Source organism: Hemitrygon akajei, chromosome 16 (assembly GCF_048418815.1).
Source record: "Hemitrygon akajei chromosome 16, sHemAka1.3, whole genome shotgun sequence".
In the NCBI taxonomy this organism is placed as follows: Eukaryota; Metazoa; Chordata; class Chondrichthyes; order Myliobatiformes; family Dasyatidae; genus Hemitrygon; species Hemitrygon akajei.
The window spans coordinates 86,432,897-86,455,945 of NC_133139.1; the positions used below are offsets into that span (position 1 = coordinate 86,432,897).

The window sequence follows — 23,049 nt, forward strand, 5'->3', positions numbered from 1 at the left end:
TGTGTTCTCCCCGTGACCACATGGGTTTCCCCCAGGTGTTCCACTTCCCCCCACAGTCCAAAGACATGGTTTGTTGGTTAATTGGTCGTTGTAAATTGTCCTGTGATTACGCTCAGATTTCTGAGCAGTGCAGTTCGAAAGGCTGCGAGGGTCTGGTCTGTGCTTCTCTCAGTAAATAAGGTAAAAATAAATAAATGGTCCAAAGAGAGCAAAATAGTGAGGTAATGTTCATGGGGTCATCGAGTGTTCAGACAGCATGCCGATATTACAGCATGGGAGATCCACCGTTTGGAGTTCCAATTCTGTCGTCAATCTGTAAGGAGATTATATGTCATCCCCGTGGGCTTTCTCCGGGTGCTCTGGTTTCCTTCCACAGTCCTGCGTTGTACCGGGTAGGTTACTTGCTCTTTGTAAATTGTCCCGTGATTAGATGTGGGTTAACTGGGTTTGTTGAGGGTTGTTGGGGTGGTGTGCGTCGAAGGGCCACAAGAGCCTACTCTACTGTATTGCTAAATAAAAATAAAATCATCTGACAGTGGAGGGGAATAAGCTGTTCCTGTTCCTATGGAGATGCAAGGAGTTTTCATGGCAAATCATTGTGGTGTTTACTTGAAATTATTTTCTCTTTTGCCAGGAGTTACAAGATTGCCCTCTATACCACACAATGGACCATCTGAGCAGTGTTATCCACTGTAATACCCCATCTCTTCTGCAGATGAGGTAAGCCTTGCTCCATTCCCTCTGAGAATGCTTTACAAAGTGTAATGGGATCAATAGTTATAGAGCACTTCAAACCAGATTCAGACTCTTTGGCCCAGCGAGTCCATACCAACTGTGGTGCTCATCCAGCTATTCAATTAACTGTGTTCATCCCATCTCCCACTAAACCCTGTCCCTGTGTGTACCCATTTGTCCATGTCCCACTAAACTCCACCCTGTATGTACCGATTTGTCCCATATTCACTAAACCCCACCCTGTATGTACCGATTTGTCCATATCCCACTAAACCCCACCCTGTATGTACCCATTTGTCCATGTCCCACTAAACCCCACCCTGTATGTACCGATTTGTCCCATATTCACTAAACCCCACCCTGTATGTACCCATTTGTCCATATCCCACTAAACCCCACCCTGTATGTACCCATTTGTCCATGTCCCACTAAACCCCACCCTGTATGTACCGATTTGTCCCATATTCACTAAACCCCACCCTGTATGTACCCATTTGTCCATGTCCCACTAAACCCCACCCTGTATGTACCGATTTGTCCCATATCCACTAAACCCCACCCTGTATGTACCCATTTGTCCATATCCACTAAACCCCACCCTGTTGTACCCATTTGTCCATATCCACTAAACCCCACCCTGTATGTACCCATTTGTCCATATCCACTAAACCCCACCCTGTATGTACCCATTTGTCCATATCCCACTAAACCCCACCCTGTATGTACCCATTTGTCCATGTCCACTAAACCCCACCCTGTATGTACCCGTTTGTCCCATATCCACTAAACCCTGAACCTGTATGTACCCATTTGTCCATATCCCACTAAACCCCACCCTGTATGTACCCATTTGTCCATGTCCACTAAACCCCACCCTGTATGTACCCATTTGTCCATATCCACTAAACCCCACCCTGTATGTACCCATTTGTCCATATCCACTAAACCCCACCCTGTATGTACCCATTTGTCCATATCCCACTAAACCCCACCCTGTATGTACCCATTTGTCCATATCCACTAAACCCCACCCTGTATGTACCCATTTGTCCATATTCACTAAACCCCACCCTGTATGTACCCATTTGTCCCATCTCCCACTAAACCCCCCCGTATGTACCCATTTGTCCATATCCCACTAAACCCCACCCTGTATGTACCCATTTGTCCATATCCCACTAAACCCCATCCCTGTATGTACCCATTTGTCCCATCTCCCACTAAACCCCCCCGTATGTACCCATTTGTCCATATCCACTAAACCCCACCCTGTATGTACCCATTTGTCAATATCCACTAAACCCCACCCTGTATGTACCCATTTGTCCATATCCCACTAAACCCCATCCCTGTATGTACCCATTTGTCCCATCTCCCACTAAACCCCCCCGTATGTACCCATTTGTCCATATCCACTAAACCCCCCCGTATGTACCCATTTGTCCATATCCACTAAACCCCACCCTGTATGTACCCATTTGTCCATATCCCACTAAACCCCATCCCTGTATGTACCCATTTGTCCCATCTCCCACTAAACCCCCCCTGTATGTACCCATTTGTCCATATCCACTAAACCCCGTCCCTGTATGTACCCATTTGTCCCATCTCCCACTAAACCCCCCCTGTATGTACCCATTTGTCCATATCCACTAAACCCCGTCCCTGTATGTACCCATTTGTCCATATCCCACTAAACCCCACCCTGTATGTACCAATTTGTCCATATCCCACTAAACCCCACCCTGTATGTACCCGTTTGTCCATATCCCACTAAACCCAACCCTGTATGTACCCGTTTGTCCCATATCCACTAAACCCTGTCCCTGTATGTACCCATTTGTCCATATCCCACTAAACCCCACCCTGTATGTACCCATTTGTCCTATATCCACTAAACCCCACCCTGTATGTACCCATTTGTCCCATATCCACTAAACCCCACCCTGTATGTACCCATTTATCCATATCCCACTAAACCCCACCCTGTATGTACCCATTTGTCCATATCCCACTAAACCCCACCCTGTATGTACCCATTTGTCCATATCCCACTAAACCCCACCCTGTATGTACCCGTTTGTCCCATATCCACTAAACCCTGTCCCTGTATGTACCCATTTGTCCATATCCCACTAAACCCCACCCTGTATGTACCGATTTGTCCATATCCCACTAAACCCAACCCTGTATGTACCCGTTTGTCCCATATCCACTAAACCCCGTCCCTGTATGTACCCATTTGTCCATATCCCACTAAACCCCACCCTGTATGTACCAATTTGTCCATATCCCACTAAACCCAACCCTGTATGTACCCGTTTGTCCCATATCCACTAAACCCTGTCCCTGTATGTACCCGTTTGTCCATATCCCACTAAACCCCACCCTGTATGTACCGATTTGTCCATATCCCACTAAACCCCACCCTGTATGTACCGATTTGTCCATATCCCACTAAACCCAACCCTGTATGTACCCGTTTGTCCCATATCCACTAAACCCTGTCCCTGTATGTACCCATTTGTCCATATCCCACTAAACCCCACCCTGTATGTACCGATTTGTCCATATCCCACTAAACCCAACCCTGTATGTACCCATTTGTCCCATATCCACTAAACCCCACCCTGTATGTACCCATTTATCCATATCCCACTAAACCCCACCCTGTATGTACCCATTTGTCCCATCTCCCACTAAACCCCCCCTGTATGTACCCATTTGTCCATATCCCACTAAACCCCATCCCTGTATGTACCCATTTGTCCATATCCACTAAACCCCCCCTGTATGTACCCATTTGTCCATATCCCACTAAACCCCATCCCTGTATGTACCCATTTGTCCATATCCACTAAACCCCACCCTGTATGTACCCATTTGTCCATATCCCACTAAACCCCACCCCTGTATGTACCCATTTATCCATATCCCACTAAACCCATCCCTGTATATACCCATTTGTCCATATCCCACTAAACCCCACCCTGTATGTACATGGTTCTGAAATGATACTATTGTACCTGCCTCAACTATTTGAGATGAAATGGAACGATTTAAACCAATGAACCAATGAACAGAATCCCTTATTCAACAAAAACTATGAAAATTATTGTATAAAACATCCTGTATTTTACAGGACTTTGAAGTTGCAGATGCCAGAAGGTCATTATCCTAAAATGTTAATGCTGTTTCTCTTCTCTTAATGATGTAGGCTGAGCTGCTAAGTATTCTCCCATATCAGAATCGGGTTTAATATCACAGGCAAATGTCCTGAAATTTGTTAACTTTGCAGTGGCAGTACAGTGCAATACATGGTAGGGAAACATTGGATTACAGCAAGTGTATACAGTATTAAATAAGTAGTGCAAAAACAGAAATTAAAAATATAGAGGCGGTGTTCATGGGTTCAATGCCCATTCAGAAATTGGATGGCAGAGGGGAAGAAACTGTTCCTGAATTGTTGAATGTGTGCCTTCAGGCTCCTGTACCTCCTTCCTGATGGTAGCAATGAGAAGAGGGCATGTCCTGGGTGATGGGGGGTCCTTAATGATGGGTGCTATCTTTTTGAGGCTTCACTCCTTGAAGATATCTTGGTTATTACAGAGCCTAGTGTCCATGATGGACCTGACTGAATTTACAACTTTCTGCAACATATTCCGATCCTGTGTGGTAGCCCCTCTTTTCTTCCCCCCACCCCAATTCCAGACGATAATGCAGCCCGTCAGAATGCATCTCCATGGTACACCTGTGGAAATTTCCAAGTGTTTTTGGTGACATATCAAATTTCCTCAAACTCCTAATGAAATATAACCTCTGTCGTGTCTTCTTTGTAGCTGCATCAATATGTTGGGTCCAGATTAGATCCTTGGAAATATTGACACCCAGGAACTTGAAATTACTCACTCTTTCCACTTCTGATATCTCTACGAGAACTGATGTGTGTTCCCTCGTGTCACCCTTTCTGAAGTCCACAGTCAATTCTATGGTCCTACTGATGGGGAGTGCAAAGTTGTTGCTGTGGCACCACTCGACCAGCCAATAAATCTCACTCGTTTATGCCCTCTCCTCACCATCTGACAATTCCACCAACAATATTTTGGCATCTGTTTCTTAACAATTCTTTCCATTGTTTGTGTGGATTGAAAGCCACATTCATTGAGCAGTGAGTTCTCTGGAGCCCACTTCCAAGAGTATGAGGGCTGATGTTTTCCTCTAGGAATTGCTGTCAGTGATGAGCCCTTTTATCCCAGGGGTGCATACAGAAGCAAGTACCAGTCACTGCTAGGAAACTGTCAGAGCAGAGAAAGACCCTCTCTGGAGTGCCCAAAACTTAGAGCAAGGTGCTGTCCACAGTCAAATGCTGTAAACTAGCTTGTTCAAAGATGGGACTAGTTGCTAAAAGACCTGCTGAAGCTGGCTGCAGCCACTGCAAGAGCTGTGAAGGAAGGAGCACAGAAGCATTGCATGCTAACACCTTGTGCCTAATACAGGGGTTTGTATGAAAACTGAGGATGTGCTCCCACTTAACAAGTCATCTTATTATCTTGGTTGTGAAAGTGTTGATTATATTTTCTGTATTACATTTCCAGTTTAGAGATAAAGTACACTCAGTGGCCACTTATTAGGTCCAGGAGTGGAACTTAGTCTGGTCTTCTGCTGTTGCAGCCCTTCCACTTCAAGCTTCAATGGGTTATGTACTTAGAGATGCTGTTCTGCACACCAGTGTTGTAACGTGTGGTTATTTGACTTGCTGTTGCCTTCATGTCAGCTTGAACCAGTTTGGCCGTTCTCCTCTGAACTCTCTTATTAACAAATTGTCTTCACCCACAGATCTGATGTGCACTGGATTTTTTTTGTGTGGTTTTTTTTTGCATTCTTCTCTGTAAACTGAGACTGTTGTGCATGAAAATCCCAGGAGATCAGCAGTTTCTGAGATACTCAAACCATCCCATCTGGCACCAGCAATCAGTCAATGGTCAAAGTCACTTAGATTGCATTTCTTCCCATTCTGATGTATGGTCTGAACAACAACTGAACCTCTACGTGCTTTTGTGCACTGAGTTGCTGCTATGAATTTGCTGATTAGATACGTGCATTAACAAGCAGGTGTACCTAATAAAGAGCCAGAGTATATAATTCCAGCACACTAAAATCTGTATATATCCAGTCACTATTTGATCACATTTGGTGGTCACCTAACACAGATGCAGGCCCTTCAACCCAACAAGTCTATGCATGCCATTGAGATTATTAGCATAATCTTGTTTCATTTGCTTCACATTTCTAGCAGCACCGTCCTCCACAATTCTACTACTCATCTGCAAGCTAGGGGAAACTGCTGATTAACCTCCCAACTTGTGCACTTTCAAGAGGAAAGCAGACACCCCCAAGGGAAACCTCTGCGGTCACGGGGAGAACCTGTAAACTCCACACAGTTAGCACCGGAGGTCAGAATTGAGCCCAAGTTGCTGGAGTTGAGGTAACTGCATTCGCCATCTCCTGGACAGCACAAACAGCAGATGCATCACCTGAACTGTAATTAAACTATCGTAGGCAACAAATTTTTTTCCTCATTCTTGACTTCCGAAGAACCTTTGTATCACATAAGCAGTAGGATCTAACAGAACAAACTTAATTTCCGCTAAATCACAATTTTACATTCTGATCTTCAAAGTCTGGGACATCAAAACTCAGAGGTGAATGCCACACGATCGTTCACAACACTGATAGCCAACACTGTCAAGGGTAGATACAGAGCAAAAGACTTTTCATTCTGGTACACTCAGTCTTTTAAAAAGTATGTGTTACTCAATCAATTTCCACAGTGGCCCTCCTGCCCTTTCCAAAATGCAAGTTAGTAGATAGATAGATAGATAGATACTTTATTCATCCCCATGGGGAAATTCAACTTTTTTTCCAATGTCCCATACACTTGTTGTAGCAAAACTAATTACATACAATACTTAACTCAGTAAAAAATATGATATGCATCTAAATCACTATCTCAAAAAGCATTAATAATAGCTTTTAAAAAGTTCTTAAGTCCTGGCGGTAGAATTGTAAAGCCTAATGGCATTGGGGAGTATTGACCTCTTCATCCTGTCTGAGGAGCATTGCATCGATAGTAACCTGTCGCTGAAACTGCTTCTCTGTCTCTGGATGGTGCTATGTAGAGGATGTTCAGAGTTATCCATAATTGACCGTAGCCTACTCAGCGCCCTTCGCTCAGCTACCGATGTTAAACTCTCCAGTACTTTGCTAATGTTAAATAATAATTTTACCAATGTACACATAAGAGGTTGACTAATTCTTTGCCAACAGCAAATGACTCAAATTTTCACTGCATTTTTGTGGTTTCCACCACAGATTCATAGAGTCAAGAGCATAATGTGGCAGATCTTCTAAAGCCAGTTCTGTTAGCATAGTTGGCTGTTCTGCAGTAATGATTGGCACACTGGCTGGGCTGGTCCTTAAGTGGAGTGGCTGGCATCAGATGCGCTGTACGCCATACAACAATGAACTCCCCCAAGTTGCACCTTTGTACAACGAGCATTCGCCATCTCCTGGATAACACAAATAGCAGATGTATCACCTGAACTGTAATTAAACTATCGTAAGCAAAAGTTTTTTTGCCTCATTCTTGACTTCCAAAGAATCTTTGTATCGCATAAGCAGTAGGATCTAACAGAACAAACTTAATTTCCACTCCATCACTGATAGTCCATTTGATCTCTTCAACCCTTTCCTCTCTGCTGTCTTCTCACTTCTCCAGTTCTTATGAAGGGGTGTCAAACTGAAACATTAACTTTGTTCTTTGTTCCACACCTGCTGAGCATATCCATCATTTTCTGTTATCACATCAGACTTCCAATATAACTCGGAGTCCTGCCATGTGCAGAAGTTCGCTGATGACACAGCCATAGTGGGGTGTGTCAGGAATGGACAGGAGGAGTATAGGAAACTGATACAGGACTTTGTGATATGGTGCAACTCAAACTACCTGCGTCTCAATATCACCAAGACCAAGGAGATGGTGGTGGACTTTAGGAGATCTAGGCCTCATATGGAGCCAGTGATCATTAATGGAGAATGTGTGGAGCAGGTTAAGACCTACAAGTATCTGGGAGTACAGTTAGACGAGAAGCTAGACTGGACTGCCAACACAGATGCCTTGTGCAGGAAGGCACAGAGTCGACTGTACTTCCTAAGAAGGTTGGCGTCATTCAATGTCTGTAGTGAGATGCTGAAGATGTTCTATAGGTCAGTTGTGGAGAGCGCCCTCTTCTTTGTGGTGGCGTGTTGGGGAGGAAGCATTAAGAAGAGGGACGCCTCACGTCTTAATAAGCTGGTAAGGAAGGCGGGCTCTGTCGTGGGCAAAGTACTGGAGAGTTTAACATCGGTAGCTGAGCGAAGGGCGCTGAGTAGGCTACGGTCAATTATGGATAACTCTGAACATCCTCTACATAGCACCATCCAGAGACAGAGAAGCAGTTTCAGCGACAGGTTACTATCGATGCAATGCTCCTCAGACAGGATGAAGAGGTCAATACTCCCCAATGCCATTAGGCTTTACAATTCTACCGCCAGGACTTAAGAACTTTTTAAAAGCTATTATTAATGCTTTTTGAGATAGTGATTTAGATGCATATCATATTTTTTACTGAGTTAAGTATTGTATGTAATTAGTTTTGCTACAACAAGTGTATGGGACATTGGAAAAAAAGTTGAATTTCCCCATGGGGATGAATAAAGTATCTATCTATCTATCTATCTATTTCAGATTTCCAGGATTTACAGTATTTTCAATTTTTCCTGTCTCCAAGCTGACAAGTGCCTCTTGTAATGTTGGAACTTGAAGTGGATGGTGTACAGCAGCGGAAGATCACAGGCAGTGATCAGTGGCCACTTTATTAGGTACAGGAGGCACCACGTTGATCTGAAGTAATTTTAATCTCTTTTCCTCTCTTTCACCGCACCCCTAACTCCATAGGTCAGCCTTGCTTCACGCTGGTTATCGGGTATCGCTCTCACACGCTTGTAAAAATGCAGTTAAAACTGATGCACCGCATTCAGTGATCTGGGATATCATGAGGAGCTGGGTAAGAGGCAAATATGTCATGTGGGCTTTGGCACAGAATGCATTAGAGTGATGCTCATCACCGAATTTCGAGGCACGTGTGGTTAGTAGGATAATGCTGACTCTTACTCTGATGCAGGCAAAGATCCACCCAGTGAAGCGTGAGAAACTATCTGAGACCAGTCCTGCCTTCCGGATCCTCAGCAAAGAGCCTGTGTGAGTTGGATTCAATTTATTTTTATATCACCGGTCCTGTGGTATTGGATGTGCTGCAGTTCATAGTCATAGAATAACACAGCATTGAAACAGGTTCTTTCGTCCAACTTGGCCAGGCTGATCAAGGTGTCCGTCTAATTTTGACCCATTAGCCCACATGTGGCCCATGTTCCTCTACAGTTTTACAATCCACGTGTTTAACCAAAAGCCTTTTAAATGCTGTTTCAACTACTTTCTCTGGCAGCTCGTTCTAATACATACCATGCTCTGGTTCCAATAAAATCTTACCCCTCTAAATCTATGTCCTCAGTCTTTGTTCCCTTTCCCTGTTCTGATTGGTGTATGGGTTTGTTCCCTCTCCCTCTCTCTGTTCTGACTGGTGTATGGGTTTGTTCCCTCTCTCTGTTCTGATTGGTGTATGGATTTGTTCCCTCTCCCTGTTCTGATTGGTGTATGGATTTGTTCCCTCTCCCTGTTCTGATTGGTGTATGGATTTGTTCCCTCTCCCTGTTCTGATTGGTGTATGGATTTGTTCCCTCTCCCTGTTCTGATTGGTGTATGGATTTGTTCCCTCTCCCTGTTCTGATTGGTGTATGGATTTGTTCCCTCTCCCTGTTCTGATTGGTGTATGGATTTGTTCCCTCTCCCTGTTCTGATTGGTGTATGGGTTTTTTCCCTCTCCCTCTCCCTGTTCTGATTGGTGTATGGGTTTTTCCCTCTCCCTCTCCCTGTTCTGATTGGTGTATGGATTTGTTCCCTCTCCCTGTTCTGATTGGTGTATGGGTTTTTCCCTCTCCCTCTCCCTGTTCTGATTGGTGTATGGGTTTTTCCCTCTCCCTCTCCCTGTTCTGATTGGTGTATGGATTTGTTCCCTCTCCCTGTTCTGATTGGTGTATGGGTTTTTCCCTCTCCCTCTCCCTGTTCTGATTGGTGTATGGATTTGTTCCCTCTCCCTGTTCTGATTGGTGTATGGGTTTTTCCCTCTCCCTCTCCCTGTTCTGATTGGTGTATGGGTTTTTCCCTCTCCCTCTCCCTGTTCTGATTGGTGTATGGATTTGTTCCCTCTCCCTGTTCTGATTGGTGTATGGGTTTTTCCCTCTCCCTCTCCCTGTTCTGATTGGTGTATGGGTTTTTCCCTCTCCCTCTCCCTGTTCTGATTGGTGTATGGGTTTTTCCCTCTCCCTGTTCTGATTGGTGTATGGATTTTTCCCTCTCCCTCTCCCTGTTCTGATTGGTGTATGGGTTTTTCCCTCTCCCTCTCCCTGTTCTGATTGGTGTATGGGTTTGTTCCCTCTCCCTCTCCCTGTTCTGATTGGTGTATGGGTTTTTCCCTCTCCCTCTCCCTGTTCTGATTGGTGTATGGATTTGTTCCCTCTCCCTGTTCTGATTGGTGTATGGGTTTTTCCCTCTCCCTCTCCCTGTTCTGATTGGTGTATGGGTTTTTCCCTCTCCCTCTCCCTGTTCTGATTGGTGTATGGGTTTGTTCCCTCTCCCTCTCCCTGTTCTGATTGGTGTATGGGTTTGTTCCCTCTCCCTCTCCCTGTTCTGATTGGTGTATGGGTTTGTTCCCTCTCCCTCTCCCTGTTCTGATTGGTGTATGGGTTTGTTCCCTCTCCCTCTCCCTGTTCTGATTGGTGTATGGGTTTGTTCCCTCTCCCTCTCCCTGTTCTGATTGGTGTATGGGTTTGTTCCCTCTCCCTCTCCCTGTTCTGATTGGTGTATGGGTTTGTTCCCTCTCCCTCTCCCTGTTCTGATTGGTGTATGGGTTTGTTCCCTCTCCCTCTCCCTGTTCTGATTGGTGTATGGGTTTGTTCCCTCTCCCTCTCTCTGTTCTGATTGGTGTATGGGTTTGTTCCCTCTCCCTCTCTCTGTTCTGATTGGTGTATGGGTTTGCTACATTAGTGCAAAACACTTTGGCTTCTGGATCACAAACTTGGCAAGTGCCGTCAATGTTTAGGAACGAAGGAACGTTCACACTGAAGGAGCCAATAGGAAATGACTCTGATTTAATTTATTTTACTCACTTTTCGGAAGCTATGTACCTCTGGTTTTGAGATTCTGCTTCCCCATGACTTGGTCTCGCCTCCAAATTGGGATTAACGGTTGTAACTGAGGACAGTAAACCTAAAGACAGAAGAAAAATGGATCAGCCACAATGAAATAACAGAGCAGGCTCAATGGGCCAAACAGCTTAATTCTGTTCCTATATCTTATGGTCTTGGAGAATGAAAATGCAGTTTCAGAATAACCAGGAATTGTCTTGTTCAGCTGCTCTTTCAAGCTAGTGTGCGGGGGAGGGGTGTCACTTTACGATAATTGGAGGAAAGTATAGGAGGGATGTCAGGGGAAAATTATTTTTATTTTTATGTAAGAGTGGTGAGTGAGTGGGATGCCCTGCCGGGGTGGTAGTATAGACAGGTACATGAGGGGTGTTCGGTGAAACTCTTAGATACATGGAGGGTTCTATAGGATGGGATGGTTACATTGATCTTGAGGCAGTTAAAAGGTCAAAGGTTCAGTTTAATATCAGAATGTACACAGATTACAACCTGCAATTCTTACTCTTCATAAACATCCACAAAACAAGAAAAAAAACCCAAATGACAGAAAAAATGTTAAACTCCAAAGTTCCACCTTCCCCCCCCCCCCCACGCACAAGCAACAGCAAAAGTATCAACCCTCCCCCCCCCCCCCATGTGCTCCAGCAAAAGCATTCACCCCCCTCCACCCACCGTGTAAGCAATAGCAAAGCCTCCAGCCTCCATGGTCTGGAGTCGGTACAGCATTGAGGACCAAAGGGCCTGTACTGTACCAAACTGTTCTTGTGTTCCAACCAAGCAAATGGAATTTCTTTCAGACTGCTGCATTTTTCAGTTGTGCTTGAACCTCTGGAGCCTAAATCCTTCAGAAGACTCCTATTGAGTTTGTAGCAGATTAAGCTGCTCCTATCCAAACTGGTTTTTCCATCCACCGTGTGTCTTTGTGTCAGTCTGCAGGCTTGCTTCGACATCCGGGAAGATGCCAATCCAAAATCTAGGAAGCGAGGGCTGAAACGTTTCCAGGAAAATCCAGAAGCCAACTGGGGGCCCAAGGCCAGGGCCAAGGCTGGGTAAGATTGATGTAGCCTCATAACACAGGTGGTGGGGAAAGGAGGCAGTGGAGGGGAGGGCTCGGTCAGCTACAAGATTAGAAGGGAAATTTTATCTGCTCTGTCTCAACCCAGCAACCACCAGTGTCACCCCTGCTGGCATATCACACTCAGTTGAATATGACTGTGGTAAATGAACGACTATTGAAAGGCCGGGATAGTGTGGATGTGGAGAGGATGTTCCTAGTAGTGGGAGTCTAGGACCAGAGAGCACAGACTCCGAACAGGAGGATGTCTCGTTAGAATGGAGATGAGCATGAATTGCTTTAGCCTGAGGGTGGTGGTTCTGAAGATTTTATTGCCACAGACAGTTGTGAAGGCCAAATCATTGGGTATATTGAAATCAGAGGGTGATAGATTATTAAGGGTATTAGAGGTTGTGTGGAGTAGGCAGGAGAATGGGATTGGGAGGGATAATAAATCAGCCATGATGGAATGGTGGAGCAGACTTGATGGGCCAAATGACCCAAATAACCCGAACCCTAACACCAACTGCTCCTAAGTCTTATGGTGAATGTAGGAAAATGTAAGTTTGCATGTGGTGTTTTGGAGATTGTAACTTAAGTTTGTCAAATGACGTAAAGTTGGGTGGCGTATCCGGTGATTGAATTTAATCTGGACAAGGGCAGGGTGATTTTTCTTGGAAAGTTATATGGAGGCAGGACATACAGTAAATGATGGGTGCCTGGGAATATTGATGAACAGGAAGTTTTGGGGGGCTCAAAACTATTGTTCCTTGAAAGTGGCAGCGTAGGGTGATTAACAAGCAGGACTTCATAGGTCAGGGCACATGATACAAAAGTGTTCCACTTCACAAAGCACTGTTCAGACTGAACCTAGAGTACTGTTTGCATTTTTGGTCACCACTCTGTAGGTTCTTTAGAGGATGCAGAAGAGATTCCTGGAATGGAGGATTTTTGTTATGGGGAGAGGTTAAATAGGCCAGGCATGTTTTCCAAGGAGCAAAGCAGGCTGAGCGGTGACGTGTTAGAGATATCTACGATGTAAGTGCACCCATAGGATAGATGGTCTTTCTTTTTCCTTGTGGAAGGAGTATCAAAAACAAGAGGGCATAGATTTAAGGGGAGAAGTTTTAAAGAGAATCTGCGGGGTGTTTTTTTTTACATGGAATGCCTAGAATGCTCTGCAAGAGGTGATGAAATTAGCTACAATTTAAGAGGCATTTAGACAGGTACTTAAATAAGCGAGGCATAGAAGATACAGTCCTAATGTGGATTAGTGAAAATGGACAAAAAGGTTGGATTGCACATGATGGGCTGAATGGCCTTTCTGTGTTTTATGATTGACTTTGTGAATTTTTTGCTGTCAACTCAATGAAGCAAGTCTATCACGTCAGACAGCCCTACCTTCTCATGCCCTCTCTCCCCTGCCCTTGTGCTGAAAGAACTGCAGTATTCATTAATATACTAACAGGGGAAGTGTTGTTTCCATCTCTTGGTCTTTGCTGTTTTCAAAGAGAAGGATTCAGAGGCTGATCAACTCCCAGGGCTGCATTGTTTTTTCTTTACCCCCTTGCATCAGAGTGAGCAAAAACAGGTTTAGTAGACTGATTAATGTCATTGCCTGCACTACCCCTCCAGTGCCGTGGACTCTAACACATCAGAGACCACAGGTGCTGTACACAGTAACACACAAAACGCTGTAGCAATTTAGTGTTCGGGCAACATCTATGGAGGGAAATGGACAATCAACAGGCCAGAAGAAGGGCCTTGACCTGAAACATTGGCAGTTTATTTCTCTCCACAGATGCCTGACCCACTGAGTTCCTCCAGGGTTTAGTGTGTTACTCTACTAAACAAAAATAAAGAATTTTGATGAGGTGGCTCCTCAAACCCACCAGCTAAATACGAGTATCCTGCTGATTATGGATCCACAAGTACAACTGCATCCTCAACTCCCATTCCTTTCTGTCTTCAGCACTCTCCTCTCTCCACCAACTCCGCTCTAGTGAGCAAGTTCTGGAGCTTCTGCATCACAGTGAGCCAATGTGTAAGGCTAAAATTGACCATGCTAAAATTTGACCGTGGGTGTAACAGCAGCTTGCTTTTAGACTGCAAAACAGGATGGTGTGCTCACGGGTTGGTACCTTGTGTCTTCTAGGGGAGGAGTCCATCCCTGTCTAGAAGAGAAAAGGAAACGGCTACAGAATAAACGGAAACAGCGGAATGAGGATCTGGAGCATGGGAAGCAAGTCCCCTGCAAGAAGTTCAGAGAGGTAGGAGCGCTAAAGTGGCAGAGTAACGTAACAGTTAGCACGGTTGCTTTACAGGGTTCGATTCCTGCCGCTGTCTGTGACCGCGTGGGTTGCCACCAGGTGTTCCAGTTTCCTCCCACATTCCAAAGACGTGGTTAGGGCAACTGAGTTGTGGGCATCTTACGTTGGCACCAGAAGTGCAGTGACACAGCACAATCTGTGCTGATCAGATTTGACACAAAATGATGCATTTCACTTTCTTTCAATACACATGACAAATAAAGTTACTCTATAACTCTACTGGGTGTTTTTTTTACAGACCACCCAATAGTAACAGGGACATAGAGGAGCAGATAGGGAGACAGATTCTGGAAAGGAGTACGAATATTAGGGTTGTTGTGGTGGGAGATTTTAATTTCCCAAATATTGATTGGGAGATTCTAGAGTGAGGGGTTTAGATGGGGTAGAGTCTGTTAAGTGTTTTCAGGAAGGTTTCTTGACACTATGTAGATAAGCCTATAAGAAGAGAGGCTGTACTTGATTTGGTATTGGAAAATGAACCTGGTCAGGTGTCAGGTCTCTCAGTGGGAGAGCATTTTGGAGATAGTCATCACAATTCTATCTCCTTTACCATTGCATTTGAGAGAGAGATAGGAACAAACAAGTTAGGGAAATGTTTAATTGGAGTACGGGGAAATATGAGGCTATTAGGCAAGAACTTGGAAGCATAAATTGGAAACAGATGTTCTCAGGGAAACATACAAAAGAAATGTGGCAAATGTTCGGGCGATATTTGCGTGAGTTTCTGAGTAGGTACGTTCCAATGAGATAGGATGGTAGGGTACAGGAACTGTGGTGTACAAAGACTGCTGTAAATCTAGTCAAGAAGAAAAGAAGAGCTTACGAAAGGTTCAAAAAACTAAGTAATGATAGGAATCTAGATTATAAGTCTAGCAGGAAGGAGCTTAAGAATGAAATTAGGAGAGCCAGAAGGGGCCATGAGAAGGCCTTGGTGGACAGGATTAAGGAAAATCCCAAGGCGTTCTGCAAGTATGTGAAGAACAAGAGGATAAGACATGGGAGAATAGAATACGACCAATCAAGTGTGACAGTGGTAAAGTGTGTATGGAACCAGAGGAAATAGCAGAGGTACTTAGTGAATACTTTGCTTCAGTATTCACTACAGAAAAGGATCTTGGCGATTTTGGGGATGACTTGCAGCAGACTGAAGAGCTTGAGCATGTAGATATTAAGAAAGAGGATGTGCTGGAGCTTTTGGAAAGCATCAAGTTGGATAAGTTGCTGGGACCGGATGAGATGTACCACAGGCTACTGTGGGAGGCGAGGGAGGAGATTGCTGAGCCTCTGGCCATGATCTTTGCATCATCAATGAGGTTGGGAGAGGTTCCGGAGGATTGGAGGGTTGCAGATGTTGTTCCCTTATTCAAAAAGGGTGTGGGGTAGCCCAGGAAATTATAAGCCAGTGAGTCTTACTTCAGTGGTTGGTAAGTTGATGGAGAAGATCCTGAGAGGCAGGATTTATGAACATTTGGAGAGGCATAATATGATTAGGAATAGTCAGCATGGGTTTGTGAAAGGCAGGTCGTGCTTTACGAGCCTGATTGAATTTTTTGAGGATGTGACTAAGCACATTGATGAAGGTAGAGCCACAGATGTAGTGTATAGTCAGAGGCTTTCCCCTGGGCTGAAATGGCTAGCATGAGAGGGCTCAGTTTTAAGGTGTTTGGAAGTAGGTACAGAGGAGATGTCAGGGATGAGTTATTTCACTCATTGGTGAGTGCGTGGAATGGGCTGCCAGCGGCGGTGGTGGAGGTGAAAATGATAGGGTCTTTTAAGATTCTCCTGGATGGCTTCATGCTCAGAAAAAGAGGGCAATGGGTAAAGCCTAGGTAGTTCTAAGGTAGGGTCATGTTCGGCACAACTTTGTAGCTGTGTAGAAGGGCCTGTATTGTGCCTTTTGCATTAATATGATGGTTTTCTATGTTTCTATGTTGTGAAGGTTCTGTGAACCAGCCTCGTTCAAGGCTCTACTGTAAGGGACTCACAGTAGGCATTTATGTTGTGTCAAGTCAGTACACAGGTGACTAATCTCTACACTCCAAAGCATTTTGTGTGCCTGCATTGACTATTCATTATCTTGACTTTTAGAAACCCAGGGTCAATTCCATTAGTCTGTGTAACACTGATTTTGAAATAAACTCAGTAATCACTTTATTAGGTACTCCTGTACACCTGCTCGTTAATGTAATTATCTAATCAGCCAATCATGTGGCAGCAACTCAGTGCATGCAGACGTGGTCAAGAGGTTCAATTGTTGTTCCAACTAAACATCAGGATGGGGAAGAAATGTGATCCAAGTGACAGTGGAATGATTGCTGGTGCCAGAGAGGGTGGTTTGAGCATGTTAAAAGTTGCTCATCCCCTGGGATTTTCATGTGCCACACAGAAACAATGCATCCAATGAGCAGTAGTTCTGCAGGCAAAAACGTTAATGAGAGAGTCATAGGAGAATGACTGGACCGGTTCAAGAAGACAGAATGACGACAAGTCCAGTAGTGGCTGGGCTACAGCAATCGAAGACCAGGACATACACTTAGTGGCTACTTTATTAGGTACAAGAGGTACCTAGTAAAAATAACTACTGAATGTATAATAGGAATGGCACCAGGATGAAGGACTTCTGTTACATGAAGTGACTGGAGAGGATTCCTTTGATCAGGAATGAAGAAAGTGTTTAACAGAGTGCTTCAAGATTATTAGTTGTTTATAGGGAGAAGTGAAGATGCTCCCTTAGTAGATGATCTAACCAACAACTGAACCTCTTGAGCACGTCTGCATGCTTTTATGCATTGAGTTGTTTCCACGTGATTGGCTGATTAGATATTTGCATTAATAAGCGGGTGTACAGGAGGTACCTAATAAAGTGGCCACTGAGTGGGTAAGATTGCCATTACCGAGTCTAGGTCCTAGAAATCTCCATCCAGTGAATTGGAGTGACAGTTCAAGATGGAAGCACCTGTCACATTCTTGAGAGCCACAGTAGTAGCCTTGCTATTGTTGCCCACAGGGACGATGTAAAGTGGAGACTGCTTCACATGCCGGCGTTATTTGGGAGTCAGGACTTTCTCTACTTGGATACATTTCTATAGTATCCCAAAGAAGTGTGGAGCTACTTACCACCCAGTGAAATGGTACTCCTCCATACCAGACTCCAGTGGAACCACCTTGTGCTGTTTATGTGTAACTGGCCAGTCAGTTAGGCTCAGATTGTTTAAGCATTGCTCCAGTAATCAGGGTGTGGTTAATTTTCCATCTCAACAGGTGGATTTAACACGTCATTACGGTAACATTTTAATGTGAAATCATTTATACTATACCAGCATGACATTGGCCTTTATTATGGGTATAAATATTTGGCTGATCTTGCCTTCCTACCCACAGGGTATCTGCACATACGGACAGGAATGTCGTTACTCACATCAGCAGGAGAGCGAGGCAGTGGAGAATATTCCCAGTCAAAGTTCTCCGAAGATTGAGACAGTGGAGAACACACTGAGTGAAAGCTCTCCGATCTCATCCTAAGATGTACCGTTGTCATTTATCACGACGACTGACTCTGTACTGTAAGTGGTGCAGAGTCTGTAAATGGAATGTAAAGTTCAAGATTCTACATGTAATGCTTCAATTTTATTTTTAATTAAACTGCATTTTTTAAAATAAATTCATAGTTGGGGTGTAACAAATCTGCCTATACTAACAAGCATTGTCTGAGGTGTAGGAAATAAGTGTCCCACAACAAACCGATCAAAATCATGCCTCAGATATAACGTACAACTTGTTATGCCTACTGTTGTTTAGGGCAACAATGAGCATCCTGCATCTACCTGGCCTTGACCGCCCAAATGTAGATGGATTCTTCATTGCTGTTCCACAGGGTCATTAGCCCTGAGCTGAACCCCCAGATGTGGAGGACCAGTGGCCCATGACACAACCTCAAAATAGAGGGATGTCCAGTTAGAATGGAGATGTAGAGGAATTTCTTCCACCAGAGAGCAGTGAATTAGTGGAGTTAAATGACAGAGGTAGCAGTGGAGGCCAGGTCATTGGGTGTATTTAAGGCACCGGTTGATAGGCTCTTGATTACTCAAGGGCGTGAAAGGTTACGGGAGAGTGCAGGAGAATAGAGTTGAGATGAAAATGGATCTGCCGTGAATAAATAGTGGAGCAGACTTGATGGGCCAAATGGCCTAATTGTGTTCCTATTGTCCTTGGGGCATGCTACTGCCTAGACACAAGACCAATCTTGCCAAGAAAGCTGTTGATCAAACTCATCATTGAAGTCAACATCAACTCCACCCAGCCACAGTAAACCTTTCCCCTCTATAAATGAACTTGCTTAGGTGGAGGCTAGAACACGTGTGCGTGTGTGTAAGGGGAAAAGAAGTACTTGCACTGTTTTGTGTTGACCTGAGATTTATTTCATTAGTTTTGTTTAAAAACAAGGTACAAATTAACTTTCGTCAAATGCTCCCAAATTTATTGGTTGCCCCCACCACCCCCCCTTCCATTCCATCTCGTTTTTCTCCCAGCACACTTAGTCCTGTAAATGTCAATCATCTGCTAGACAGAGCTTCCTCTTCACTTTCCCTAGATATCCTTCGTAGGGCACAAGAACCACACTTTAAACATTATTTAAGTAGAGGCACAGTTTCACCTACTGATACTGGTGTTTCTATGCTTTGGCATCCTCTCCTTGCATTAATATCCATGTGAAACAATACTTTGACTAAATCTTTCTTCACTGGGGATACAAATGGGAGTTTCTGTATAAAAGTGATCATCAAAGTAAGAATTTAAAAAGCTATTGCACATTATCCCAGATGCTTTAATCTGAATTATTCTATTTCCTTCATTTTGTTTGGGTGGGGCTGATAAAGGAGGATAAACAACTCAGAAAATGTATAGCTCGGGTGTGTTGTTCTGTTCTTGGCACCATGCATTGCCAAGATCACAAAACAACTCAGCCCAGAAGAGAAGATTAATGGTTTATCTGGCAATCAGCCACAAATGTGTCCTGACGAAGGGTCTCGGCCTGAAACGTCGACAGCGCTTCTCCCTATAGATGCTGCCTGGCCTGCTGTGTTCCACCAGCATTTTGTGTGTGTTGTTGTTTTAAGGATTGGGGGAGGAAGGAACCACTTGATATAGTAAAGGGTTTGAACGGATGAACTTAATCAAGGCACCTTGTGGAAAGGAAAATATATTGCACACTTAGAACGTTTGCTTAGCCTGACTTAACCTGCCCCAAGAGGAGGGAGGAACATGGGTCAATGGAAATGGATCTAAAATATCTGCTGTGATTGTTATTTTTCCTCATTTTTCCCACTGTAATCGAGTGTAGGAGCTAGTTGAAAAGGGCAAGCCTTTACCCAGCCAAGATCAAAAGGCCCTATGTGGATTGGATTAGGAATGTTCTGTGTCTGTTGACTGTTCTGGCTCATTCTTGTAGTTTTCTCGGTGCTGGGTGGCCAAAGCCTGTGTGGTTAGCCCCGTCGAATGCGAATGTGAAAAGTACGGATTTCCATTGGATGAAGAGTCACATTATGTGCCGAGAAACTGCGGTGTCTGGAGAATGAGTTGGAGTCTTCCATCTCTGAAAAAGAGCATAATGTCAGAAATAGTACAGACAGTGTGGAGCAAGAATCATTTTGGTTTGGGCTGCTGGTTGGTTATTTCCAGTCACAATCCCACTGAATTTTTGACCAGCCTCCCAGATTTAACCATTCTTTCCTGAGATTAACCAAAACTCTGCTCTAGTCAATTTGGTCATTCACTCCTGTGCTACGTTCCTGGTGAAGTGACAGCTATTTTGCTTTCACACCCAAGCTGTTTCCAATCATTTCCTAAACTTTTCTGACCCTTCAATTCTTCTATGATATCTAACCCTGACTCTTGAGGAAGTCCAAATTTAACGGTTGCACTACAGGTGGCCATGTCTTCAGCTGCTATTGTCCCGAAGCTCTGAAATTCTTCCCTTCTCTTTCTTCAAGGCCCTGCTGAAAATGTGGAGTCAATTCTCCTCATCCCATTTGCCCGGGTGTCCTAGTCGTCTGATGTTACTGTAGTGAGCCACCTTGAATTGCTTTACAAAGTTAAAAGATGCTGTATTTATATAGAAACAATTGAAGGTTTCCCCAAACAAGCTCCTGTCTCCAATCAGTCAGAATAGTTGGATAATCCTTCACCATATTCTCCTAGATTTCTTTAATTCCAGGAACCTCCGACAACCTGTTTGGGGGGGGGGGGAAGAAATGATGCCAGTGAACAGACACCTTATATTCAACCTGATGCCATGAATATCAACTTCTCCTTTCGATTTAAAAAAAAATTAGCCCCTCTGCTCTTCACTCTGACCTTTCACCTCTTCTCACCAGCCTATTACTTCCCCTGGGTCCCCCACCTCCCTTTCTCCTATGGTCCACACTCCTCTCCTATCAGATTCCTTCTTATCCTGCCCTTGACCTTCCCCACAAAACTATCACCTTCCAGCTAGGCTCTTCTCTTCCTCCCCCCCCCCCCCCCCCTTTATTCTGGCTTCTTCCCCCTTCTCAGGCCTGAAGAGGATCTTGGCCCGAAACATCAGCTCTTTATTCATTTCTGCAGATGCTGCCCAACTTGTTGAGTTCGTCTAGTTTATAGTGTGTTGATCAGTGCACATGGTGGACCCCGAGAAGTTTCTTTAGAACTCACCAATGTTGCCATTCTTTCATCCAACTGTTTGAATTTAAATTCCAGTATTACAGGAAGGTGCAGCCCTCCTCTGCATTAGTCCCCACCCCTTCCATGATCCCCATTGCCCAGTGAAGATGGAGTATTTGGGGATGATGCAGAAACATATTCTGTGGATGGTGGGAACAAAACTGGCAGCTGAACATGGAACTGTCTTACAAAATACCAAGGATTCTCAGCATGTCAACCAGCAGATACGGAAAGAAATAGTTAACATTTTAACTTAACACTTCATCGGCCATCGTCGTAGTGGCCATCATCGGAGTGGACTGAGGCAGAGTGGGATGGCTTTGACTCAACAGGCTTCGGCAAGAACAGGCAGAGACAAGGTTTGAACGGGTCACGACTGCGCAAGCGCATGAAAGTCGGCCTGTGAGGCAGCGGGAGAATTTAAAAAGTGAGCAGAGGCTGAGGACAAGCTTCACTCCAGGTGAGGTAAGGCCGGGTAACCTCCATTAATTAATTAAATTACCTTAGGAGTAGGTAATGGAGGCAGCAGTTAGGGCAGTTGAGTGCTCCGTTTGCAGTATGTGGGAAGTCAGGGCGAGCACAGCTGTCCCTGATGACTACACCTGCAAAAGGTGCATCCAGATGCAGCTCCTGACAAACCAAATTAGGGAACTGGAGCTGGATGAACTTCGGATCATTCGGGAGGCAGAGGCAGAAATAGACAGGAGTTACAGGGAGATAGTCACCCCTAGGAGTCAGGAGACAGGTAGTTGGGTGACTGTCAGGAGAGGGAAGGGGAATAGACAGAAAGAGCAGAACACCCCTGTGGCCGTTCCCATCAATAAAAAGTATACTGTTTTGGATACTGTTGGTGGGGACGACCTACCAGGGACAAGTTGCAATGGTTACATCTCTGGCACTGAAACTGGACCCTCAGCTCAGAAGGGAAGGAGAGAAAAGAGGAGAGCAGTAGTGATAGGGGATTCAATTGTTAGGGGGACAGAGGAGGTTCTGTGGAAGAAATCGAGAATCCCGGATGGTCTGTTGCCTCCCTGGTGCCAGGGTCCGCGATATCTCGGATCAAGTTCTCAGTATTCTCAAGAGGGAGGGTGAGCAGCCGGAAGTCATGCTCCATGTAGGGACCAATGACATGGGTAGGAAGAGTGAGGAGGTCCTGAAAGGTGAGTTTAGGGTGTTAGGAATCAAGTTAAAGGACAGGACCTCCAGGGTAGTAATCTCAGGATTGCTACCAGTGCCACGTGCAGGCGGGTTTAGAAATAGTGAGATAGTGCAGATCAACACGTGGCTGAAGACATGGTGCAGGACGGAGGGCTTCAGATTTATAGATAATTGGGCAGTTTTCCAGGGAAGGTAGGACCTGTTCCGGCGGGACAGTTTACATCTGAACTGGAGGGGGACAAATATTCTTGCAGGTAGGTTTGCTAGAGAGGCTCTAGTGGATTTAAACTAGATATGAGGGGGGAGGGGAACCAGAGTGTAGGAACAGATGTATGGGAGAAGGAAGAAAAAGAAGACAGTAAAGTTGTTTGCACCGTTAGGGATAAACAGAGAGGAAGAGGTGGAGAATTTCTTAAATGCATTTATTTTAATGCTAGGAGCATTGTAAGAAAGGTGGATGAGCTTAGAGCATGGATTGATACCTGGAAATATGATGTTGTAGCTATTAGTGAAACATGGTTGTAGGAGGGGTGTGATTGGCAACTAAATATTCCTGGATTTCGTTGCTTCAGGTGTGATAGAATCGGAGGGACAAGAGGGGGAGGTGTTGCATTGCTTGTCAGAGAAAATATTAAAGCGGTGCTCTGGCAAGATAGAAGGCTCGTCTAGGGAGGCTATTTGGGTGAAACTGAGGAATGGGAAAGGTGTAGTAAC

At 44.7% G+C, this 23,049-nt stretch overlaps 2 protein-coding genes across 2 annotated transcripts in view; one reads left to right on the plus strand and one right to left on the minus strand.

Moving 5' to 3' along the window:
• Nucleotides 1-18,139, plus strand: part of trmt1 (tRNA methyltransferase 1) — a 61,884-nt gene extending 43,745 nt beyond the window's left edge. Inside the window, exons 12-17 of the mRNA XM_073069351.1 lie at nt 635-720; nt 8,732-8,840; nt 8,958-9,034; nt 12,024-12,143; nt 14,304-14,418; nt 17,860-18,139. Coding sequence (XP_072925452.1) covers nt 635-720; nt 8,732-8,840; nt 8,958-9,034; nt 12,024-12,143; nt 14,304-14,418; nt 17,860-18,000 — 648 coding nt within the window. The 3' untranslated portion in view covers nt 18,001-18,139. The remainder of the gene's footprint in view (nt 1-634; nt 721-8,731; nt 8,841-8,957; nt 9,035-12,023; nt 12,144-14,303; nt 14,419-17,859) is intronic.
• Nucleotides 18,140-18,820: 681 nt separating this feature from the next.
• man2b1 (mannosidase, alpha, class 2B, member 1) overlaps nt 18,821-23,049 on the minus strand; it is a 66,530-nt gene continuing 62,301 nt past the window's right edge. The window contains exon 24 of the mRNA XM_073069350.1: nt 18,821-20,071. Coding sequence (XP_072925451.1) covers nt 19,962-20,071 — 110 coding nt within the window. The 3' untranslated portion in view covers nt 18,821-19,961. The remainder of the gene's footprint in view (nt 20,072-23,049) is intronic.